We start from the raw sequence: 10,427 nt of genomic DNA, 5'->3' as shown, positions 1-10,427 counted from the left end.
GAATATGGCAATAGAAATGATGCTGGAGATAAAAGGCCAGTGGTTCAAACCCACCAGCCGCTCCTTGGAAACCCTATAGAGGTTCACTATGAGTCAGAATCAACTTAAAAACTCTGAACAATAGCAATGGGCAAAATATTGAATGATGCAGAAAGCATCAAAAGAAGATGAAAGGTATAAACTGTACCAAAAAGAAATTGTCAATGCTCAACCATTTCAAGAGATGACATATAGTCAAGAACTGTTGGTCCTAAAGGAAAAAGTCCAAGTTGCACTGAGGGTATTGACTGCAGAAAATAATGGAATACAAATTAAAGCTTTTCAACAAACTAACGCAGCCCTGGAGGCACTTACTCATGTATATCAAGAAATTTGGAAGACAGTTACCTGGGCAACCAACTGGAAGAGACACATATTTGTGACCATTCCAAAGCCAGGTGACCCAATAGAATGTGGGGAAATGATCAAACAATATCATTACTATCACATGCAAGTAACATTTTGCTGTAGATCATTCAAAAATGGCTGTAACAGTACATCTACAGGGAATTGCCAGAAATTCAATCCAGATACAAAAGAGGTTCTGGAATGAGGGATATCATTGCAGACATCAGCTGGATCTTTGCTGAAAGCAGAGAATACCGGAAAGCTGTTTACTTGTATTTTATTGACTATGCAAAGGCTTTCACTGTGTGAATCATAACAAGCTTTGCCTAACATTGTGAAGAATGGATATTCCAGAACACTTAATTGTGCTTATGAGGAACCTTTACATAGACCAAAAGGCAGTCCATCAAACAGAAAAAGGGATACTGAATCTTTAAAACAGGAAAGTTGTGGACCAGTGCTGTAGTCTTTTCCCATACTTATTCAATCTGTACACTTAACAAATAATATTAGAACCTGGATTATATGAAGAACATGGTACCAGGATTGGCAGAAAACTCAGTAACAACCTGTGATATGCAGATAATACAACCTTGCTTGCTGGAAGCTAAGAGGACTTAAAATACTTGCTGATGAAGATCAAAGACCACAGCCTTCAGTATGGATTACACCTCAATATAAAGAAAAAAATCCTTACAAATATACAAATATATAACATTACAAGAAATGGAGAAAAGATTAAAGTTGTCAAACACTTCATTTTGCTTGGGTTGACTATCAACACTCACAGAATCAGCAGCCAAGAAGTTAAACGATGCACTGCATTAGGCAAATGTGCTGCACAAGACCTCTTAAATGTGTTCAAGAGCAAAGACACCAGTTTGAGGACTAAGGTGCACCTGACCCAAGCAATGGCACAGTATTGTCAATAAACTCATATACATGTGAAAGTTGAACAATGAGTAAGACCATAAAATTGATGCGTTTTGAGTCATGGAGTTGGAGAATATGAAAATTACCGTGGATTGCCAAGACAACAAATCCTGCTTGGAAGCAGTTTAGCCAAAATTCTCCTTAGAAGCTCTTCATACTTTGGGTATACTATCAGGAGGGAATAGTCTCTGGAGAAGGACATCATGCTTTGTAAAGTGGAGGGTCAGCAAAAGAGAGGAAGACCCCCAATGAGATGGATTGGCACAGCGGCAGCAACAATACGCTTAAACGTAACAATTGTGAGGGCAGCCCAGGACTGGGTAGTGTTCATTCTGTTGTGCACAGGGTTGTTATGAGTGGGAACCAACTCAACGGCACCAAACAACAAACCCTCCAGCCAGTCACTTCCCCTCTCAGCCTGGTAACCAGCAAAGAATGTCTTTTAGATTTAAAACCTTTTCTCAAATTTTTACAATAGTGGTCTCATACAATATTTGTCTGTTTGTGACTAATTTTACTCAGCATAATAATCTCCAGTATCATCCATGTCATAGCTGTTTTAGATTCTTTATTAACATTGCGTTGTTGTTAAATGCCATTGAGTCAAAACCAACTCATATCAACCCTGTATAGGATTCCCAAGGAGATGGTGAATTGAATTGCCAAGCTTGTGGTTCAAACTGACCAGTGCTTATCCTACAGCGCCACACCAGGACTTCATTATTTTTAGGTACCAGTTTACCCATTCACATATATTTGAGGCATTTAGGCACTCTCTCTTTAATTCCTTTTTTCACAAATGTTATGAAGCTTCGTAATGTAGACATGGAGTCCTGGTGTGGTGCTCTACGTTAAAGTGCTGGACTGCAAAATTGGTTTGAATCACAAGGTCAGTGGCTCAAGCTCACCAGCAGAAACCCTATACAGGGTCACTATGGATCAGAACCAACTAGACAGCAATTAACAATGTAGATATATGCATTTATGTATTTTATATATATATATATATATATATATACACACACATACATACATATATGTACTTAATTTTCTAGTGAAAAAAAGGTCAACTTTAATGTTTTTTTTATTTAACCTATATAAAAATATTTCACAATTATGAAGGATTGCAATATTTTACATCCCTTTTTTGGTATAGCTTTGAAATCCAGTTTGCAATAGCAAGAAGGCAAGCCTTCTTCAACTCACTCTTATTTGAAATCAGGAGGAAAGACCCTGAAGGAAGTGGTTGCCAACAACGAGCTTGAACATGGCAAGGGCTGAGTATGTCACAGTCCCAAAGTAGGGATTCATTCAGTTATGAAGGTCACAGTGAGTCATAACTGACTCAACTGAACCCAATGAAACATCTTAAGTGGGACTAGGCATGCTTCAAGGGCTTAATAGCCATATATATATATATATATCCTGGACTCTTATCTGTACTCTTCTACTACCTGGTACATGTACTTGTAGAGATTTGTGTCTGTCACTCTTCAAACTCTACATCTTATTACAGATTTAACTCCAGAGAAATCACACAGCAGGATATACTATCCTATATTAAGCAGTATGAGGCAGTAAGTGACAGCAAAGATGACTAACTTGGGAAGTTCAATCACCCATTAATGTGTAGATAATAACACAGTGAAAACAGTGTGGATAATCTTTTTTTCCTTATAGTACTTAGCACAATTTCTAGTTATTTTCTCATTCATATTGTGTGCCTGTGTATGAATCTGTTTCTTGTGACACTTTGTAAAAGAACTAGACCTATTTGTTTGGCAGAATGTTACGATGCTTTCTAGGAAGAACGTGGCAGTCACCGTCAAATATTTGCTAAATGCATGAATATGGCCACGCACTGATTACCAGCCAGAACCAAATCACTGTTTAATGACTGCTTTCCCATTATCAAGATACTTTCCATATTTTCTAAATGAAAGCTATGACAACTGTTTTCAAAATAATTTCTAGTAGCCTAGTCCAATCATTAAACAGTAATTTGGAGGAGCCCAGGGCAAGATGGGGGAGTAAGCAAATGGAACCCTCTGCAACAATGACATGGGAGACCGAGTGAAACAATTACAGCTGGTGATCCTGGGACCCTGAGCTTCAGAGGATAGGACCGAGGTAAACTGAGTATTCACTGGAAGAGGCAGCTGCGCAGGAGCAGGGAGAGAGAAGGAAAAGTCTTGGTTGCATGGCATCGTGCAGCCATCTTGAGCTTTTGCAAGTCACTGTTGATACAGTGGCCTGCGAGTGCAGGACAAGGCTGGAGATTGGTAGCAAGAGGGTGCAATTCTTCCTTGTTTTCATGCCTTCCTGGTAACCAAGGTCATAGCCAGCTCCCACCCTCACCAACCCAGTGGCCAGTGGTACCCCCTCACTGCCTCTGTTCTGCTAGGGCGGGAGTATGACAGAGTCCCTGCTTCTGGAGGTGCGTGAACCCTCCCAGAACTATACTGCACAAACAGTGAACAGAGAACTGTATTCACACTTTTAGTCTCTATGACATCCAAGAGGGAACGGGGTGAGTGCCTGAACACATCAATACACAATCATCAAGTAATATAAATACAGTACCACAATGTCTGAGAGCAAATAGATCATTTCAGGTTACACAAAGCAGCAAGACAGGATGTCTCAAATTCACCAAAATACAAAGTAAGAAAATGTAACACCAGAATGGTAACTGATAAGGAATTTAAAAGAAAACCAATTATGCAATTTCAATATATTATGAGAAAGACTGAGAAAAGTACAGATGAATTCAAAGAACACTGGCAAAATTATGGGAAAATTCATTAAAAAGACAAAATAATTGAGAAAAAGGAATTCATGCAAAACCAGCAATTAGACAGCCAGAAAATTAACACTAGACTTCAGAAACAGACATATTGAAAGGGCAATGAAAACAAAACTGAATCAATGGAAAATTGAATTATTGAGCAGGAAGAAAAATATCGCTCAATATTCATCTGCTAAAGAAACCATCAGATAAAGAACAAAAAATTCCAAAGAAAGCTTAAGATTTATATAGGGCATTATCAAGAGGAAAAGGATCTCTGGTAGCGTAGTGGTTATGAATCGGGCTGCAAACCTCAGGGTCGGCAGTTCGAAACTACCAGCTGTTCCGCGGGATAAAGAGGAGGCTTTCTGCTCCTTTAAGATTTACAGCCTCGGAAATCCTGTACAGGGTCACTATGAGGCGGAAAAGACTCCACGGCACATAACAACAACAATCAAGAGGAATAACGTATCTGTAATAGAAATTCCAGAACAGGAAGAGACAAAAAAGCCCATAGAAAACACTGTCCCAGAGATGTGGGAAGAAAACTTTCCTAACATCATGAAAGACAAGAAAGTTATCGACCCCCCCTAAGACTGAAACTCAAAGGGAACACATGCGCAGGCATGTAAGCTTGCTGGTGCCCATGCCTGTCTACTGGTGAATGGAGGAAGGGGAAAGGTAGCAATGAAGAAATGGGCTGAGTTCAACCATGTTCCATAGATTCCCATTAGACCTGGAGATAGGAGAGAAAAGAGGAAAGGCTTTGGTTCTGAAAAGTGTGATTATTACACATCTTGATGTTTTCCTTTTGGAGTCTATTCTGCTTGGAGTTTGTTCAACTTCTCAACGACTTTGTTTTTTAAGGTTTTTATTGTGGATTGAGTCAAAGTTTACAGGGCATATGTGATCATCAGTTTTACATTCAACAAATCATACAGTAAAGATTTACAGCCTTGGAAACCCTGTACAGGGTCACTGTGAGTCGGAACCAACTCCACGGCACATAGCAACAACAAACAACAACAAAGTTTTCAAATGAAGAGAAAATCAAGTAGATGTAAATAAAATAAAACTAGATCCTTACCTGTAACACTAATGCAAGTCCTAATTATACCAATAACAATAAATGAAGTCCTAGTCTAGATCTAGCTCTTGTCCAAACCCTACCTCTTACTCTTACCCACTTTCCCCTCCCACCGAAAAGAATCAAGAAATAATCACTAGTCTGAATCACATTTATTTCATCTTCATCAGTTTCTCTTCCTCCAACTGATGATAAAAGCAAAATGGTTGAGGCAAAATGAACAAGTATCAGTAAATGATCCTCTCCATCAACCTCCCAGGCTTAAAGAGAAAAAAATAAAATAAATACCAACACACACTTGGAAGAAAAGAATAGTAAGAATTTTTCCCACCACACAACCAGTAATGGCATGGTTCCTAAAACATGTGGATACTTCAGAACCTCCTTTGGCAAACCATTTTAAGCTAAACAAATATATAATCCTGCCATGATAAAGGAAAACCTAAAAAGCAGCAAATGTCCTGAATTTTTTAAAAAAGTGAAACAAAATGGCATGCAATATAAAGGCGAAATTGGAATCTACTGTCAAAAAACAAAGGGAAAATGTCAAAACTAGATTCATTCTTTAATGATATGAATAGTTTGTTGTGTGCCATTGTGGTGTCAGTTCCAACTCATAGCAGCCCTCTACAGGGTGTCTGAGGCTGTATATCTTTACCAGAGCAGAAAGCCTCATCTTTCTCCCACAGGACTGGTGTATTCAAACTGCTGACCATGTTACTAATAGCTCAAAGCATAACCCACCAAATCACCAGAACACTATGATATGAACAATACTGTAAGATAAAGTACTTTTGCTAGTCTCAATATTGTAGAAATAATTCTATTTAGATGTAAACTCCGGAAGAATTCATGAATCCTGAAATGAATTCATAGGCAGTTTTATCATTTTACCCACACACACCTCTCTTAATAAAACATTTCCTGTTTATAAACATTTACATGTCACACCATTTAAAACATTTATTTACGTGTCAGCCAAACTTTAAAAATCTGAATCACATTTAAAACACATTAAAGGAAGTTACGTTTTCCGTTTCTTTTTAGATAATTGTTCCAAAATGGGGGTAAGTTCAGCCTCCTCACTGTGTTTTCTTTTCTTTTTTTTCTTTTTGTGGTCACTCTGGTAACCACTGGAGTCACTGCCTTGGAAAGCAGGGTCCTGCTCCTGATCTCCATGGTGCTTTCTCTTCTTCTTCTTCCTCTTCTTTGGCTCCTCCTCGCCGAGGCCATGCACATTGTCACTGGTCTGCAGGTCTGTTCCTTCCTTTGCAGCGGCATCCACTAGCTCTGCAGTGTTACCTTCCACTTCGTAAGGCTCTAGGTCTTTCTTCTTCTTTTTCCTCTTTGGAGGTTTTTCAACAGCTTCTTCAGTGATGGTTTCGGTTGCGTCTTCAGAAACTTTAGAACACTTGTCTTGTAAGCTGCAAATTAACAAGTTAAAATATTAACACAGTAATAAGCAAAAACAAAAGAATACAAAGAGATCAGCCATGTCTCCACATGCTAAAATTTTATAAATAATGGGAGCATAACAAGATCTATAACTATGGTATGTATGCATTTCAAATGTTTCTTCTTGTTATTCTTCAGCCCAGTGAAATAGCTTGGAAAGGAAAAAAGCTTCATTTCCAAAGTGGCAGAAGCCATCCTGCCAAGGAGCAGAACTGCGAGAAGCCTTATGGATGAAAAGTTCATTGTTTAGCAGAGCGACAATGAATGCCTCCCTTGGATAGCAAAGCTACAAGGGATGACTCATGCAGGGGACCCGTGGTTTCTAGCTCTCCCTTGGAAAAATAGTTTATTTCTGATTTCTTATAAGAAGTTTTAGAAAATCTTGCATAATCATTAGATACTTTAAACAAACCACACATTATAATAGTTGCCTTTCACATTAACATTAACTTTCACACCATATTCAATCTTATGTAATTATAAAAATTGTTTTTTACATTAAGTTTTAACATTAGAAATAACCACACTAGCTAAAGTTTTAGCAATTCAAGCTTAAAATTGTAAGAAACATTCCAGGTGGTTTTAGTCAATGACATGAAGGCTTTTAGAAAGCAGCTTAGGAGACAGTCAAGGGCAGTGAGAGCTTGGGAACAGAGACAAGAGTTTGATTGGAAGTTTTGAGAAATTGTTAGCATGAGAGAATTACTGCTTTGTTTTTAATTATGAAACTTTAGGGTACTTTTATGTTCTTGTTTTTATTGTTTAATCAAGTATATGTATGACCAGTTATAGTAAAAATTATGTTTTTGATTGTAAGCTGTAACTAATGAATCTATAGAAAGTAATAGTTGTTGGTAAAGTTAGAAATTAAGATGTAGAACTTTGTTTAAAACTAACTTTGTTTAAAACAAAACTAGACATTTTAGGGAGAATTAGAGAGAAACAGAGTCGCTCACAGAAGGCAGACGTTATCACGGTAATTAAGGAGTAACTAAGGAGTATAGAGACACAGGAATGTTTGGTGACCTTGTGTTCCTCTTATACCGTTGATGTAACAATACTTGATTGATTTGTAACTGCTTGTACGTGACTGTTATGAGATCATAGTATGTTCTAAATGGGATATAAGAAGCAACAATTTTGAAATAACAGTCAAGGCAGCAGTCAGAAGGGGAGTCATCAGAACAGAGCCATTACCACCATCTGCCTGAGACTCAAAATGACCCATTGACTCTGAGTTTTTTTTATTTATTTTTTTTCTCATTCGCCGACTCCACATCCTCCTATCGAGACTCTTCTAATAATTGTGTCGCGGCTGGTCCCCAGCACCAAAGTTCTTCTTTCAGGCTATTTTTCCCTCATAAAATAATCAATGAACATTAAAACAAAACCCAAGCTTAACAGCCAAGCCATAAATATTTGATAGAAAAATATGCAGGGGCTTGAAAAGTTTGCAGAAGTATGGAATTAAAAGATAATGAATGAACCCCAGAAAGGACAGACCCCAAAAGAAAATCAAGACATATCATAATCAAGCTCTCCAAAATCAAAGGCGAGAATTCTGAAAGCAGCTAGGGAAAAGAGAAGTGTTACTTACAAAGGCAAGCAAATAAGATTAAGCTCTGATCCCTCAGTAGAAACCATGAAAGCAAGAAGGCAATGGGAGACATAAAAAATGCCAACCAAGAATTGTCTACCCAGCAAAGCTGTCAATCAAATATGACAGCGTAATCAAAACATTCCAGGATAAACAGAAGCTAAAGGACTTTGTCAAACCCACCCCAGTACTTCAAAACATCCTAAAGAAAGTTCTTTGGACTGAAAACCAACACTACCCAGAACTCAATCAACAGATAAGAGTCCAAAACAGAACAAAACTACAAGAACAAATTCAGAGGATCTGGGAGGTCAACATATTATCAACACAATCACAAAGTGAAAGAAGGGGGAAATATAGGAACAGAGATCCAGGTGGTGAGGAGGTCAGGTAGACTGCAGTATAAAATAGACTGACTGTTTTAAAAGGAGAAAAAAGCTAAGGGTAACCTCAAAGAAAAATTTAATGCTTCACAACATACTAAGAAATTGAAACTCCAAGAAAAACATTAAAACTATGAAGAAACTGAAAAGAAAAAACAAGAAACATGAACTCAGCACAAGAAGGCATGCAGAACAAACCAACCAGCAGTACCACACACACACAAAAACCCAAAAACATAATGACAGCAATTAATTCAAATCTATTGATAATTTTACTGAATGTCAACAGAATAAATGAACCAGTGAAGAGACAGAGTGGCAGAATAGATAAGAAAACAAGATCTTTCAATAAGCTGTCTGCAAGAAACACACCTTATACACAGAGACAAAAGCAAATTAAAAGTTAAACGATGGAAACAAATATACCAAGCTAATTGCAATCAAAATGAGCAGAAGTGGCAATACTAATCTCTGATAAAAATAACTTTTAAGGCAAAAACCAGCTTAAGAGACAAAAAAAAAAGGGGGACATTGTCTCATGATTAAAGGATCAATTGAACAAGATGAGATAACCATAATAAATGCCTATGCTCTCACTGAAAAAGCCCCAAAATATACAAAGCAAACGCTAATAAAACTAAAGAAAGAAATAGACAAATCTACAATAACAGTGTGAGATTTTAATACACTGCTTTTGAAAAAGGGTAGAACAACCAGAAAGAAACTTGACAAAGACACAGAGGAACTAAACAATGCAATCAACCAACCTGACTTCATAAATGTGTACACAGCATTCAACTCAACAACACAATACACATTCTTTTCCAGTGCTCATGGAACAGTCTCCAGAATAGACCATGTGTTAGACCACAAAACAGGCCTCCATAAATTTACAAACATCAAAAAAAAAAAAAAACAAAAAAAAAACTACAAAGCATTTTCTCAGATAACAACGTTAAAAATTAGAAATCGACAATAGGAAGGAAGACCAAGGAAATAAAGTCAAACACATGGAAACTAATTAACACGGTGATTAAATGCACACATCCAAAAAGAAGAACCAAAATCAACACATTGAAACAACATCGCTAACAATTAGAAACAGACCAGAGCAAAGTAAACCTGCAGTCACCAGAAGAAAAGAAACAATAAAGATTAGAGCAAAAATAAAGGAGATAGAAAACAGAAAAACTATATAAAGAATCAACAGGACAAAAGCTGGTTCTTCAAAAGGCTTAATAAAATTGACAAACCAAGCAAACCTAACAAAAGAAAAGAGACAGAAGACACAGATAGCATGCATAAGAAACCACAGGGGTGATGTCACAACACAACCAATGGAAATGAAAAGGATAACAGAATATTATGAAGAGTTGTACTTCAACAAATTAAAAAAAATCTACATTAAAAATTAAAAAAATGGATACATTTTTAGAAAAACACAAACTACCTAAACTCACACAAAGTGAAGTAGAAAATTTGAACAGACCTGTACCAACAGAAGACATTGATCAGTTCCATCAAAGAACTCTGAACCAAAACAAGTCCAGGTCCAGAAGGCTTCATTGGTGTGTTTTACCAAACATTCAGGGGAGAGTCATCACCTATTCTACTCAAATTATCCCAGAATATAGAAAAGGATGGGAAACTTTCTAATATATTTTATGAAGCAAGCATAAAAGCATAACTCTTATACCCAAACCAGGGAAGGACATCACTAAGAAAGAAAATTATAGACCAATATCCCTTATGAACATAGATGCAAAAATTCTCAACAAAATCCTAGCAAAAGAATTA

At 37.1% G+C, this 10,427-nt stretch overlaps 1 protein-coding gene across 1 annotated transcript in view; it reads right to left on the bottom strand.

Moving 5' to 3' along the window:
* Window positions 1-6,219: 6,219 nt before the first annotated feature.
* The window catches only part of TWISTNB (TWIST neighbor), a 20,020-nt gene continuing 15,812 nt past the window's right edge, over window positions 6,220-10,427 (bottom strand). The window contains exon 4 of the mRNA XM_006832287.1: window positions 6,220-6,619. Within this exon, the coding sequence (XP_006832350.1) occupies window positions 6,220-6,619 (400 nt within the window). The remainder of the gene's footprint in view (window positions 6,620-10,427) is intronic.

Source organism: Chrysochloris asiatica, unplaced genomic scaffold, assembly GCF_000296735.1.
Source record: "Chrysochloris asiatica unplaced genomic scaffold, ChrAsi1.0 scaffold00006, whole genome shotgun sequence".
Classification (NCBI taxonomy): Eukaryota; Metazoa; Chordata; class Mammalia; order Afrosoricida; family Chrysochloridae; genus Chrysochloris; species Chrysochloris asiatica.
The sequence above is the reverse complement of the archived record's forward strand: the minus strand, read 5'-3'. Positions and strand labels throughout refer to the sequence as shown.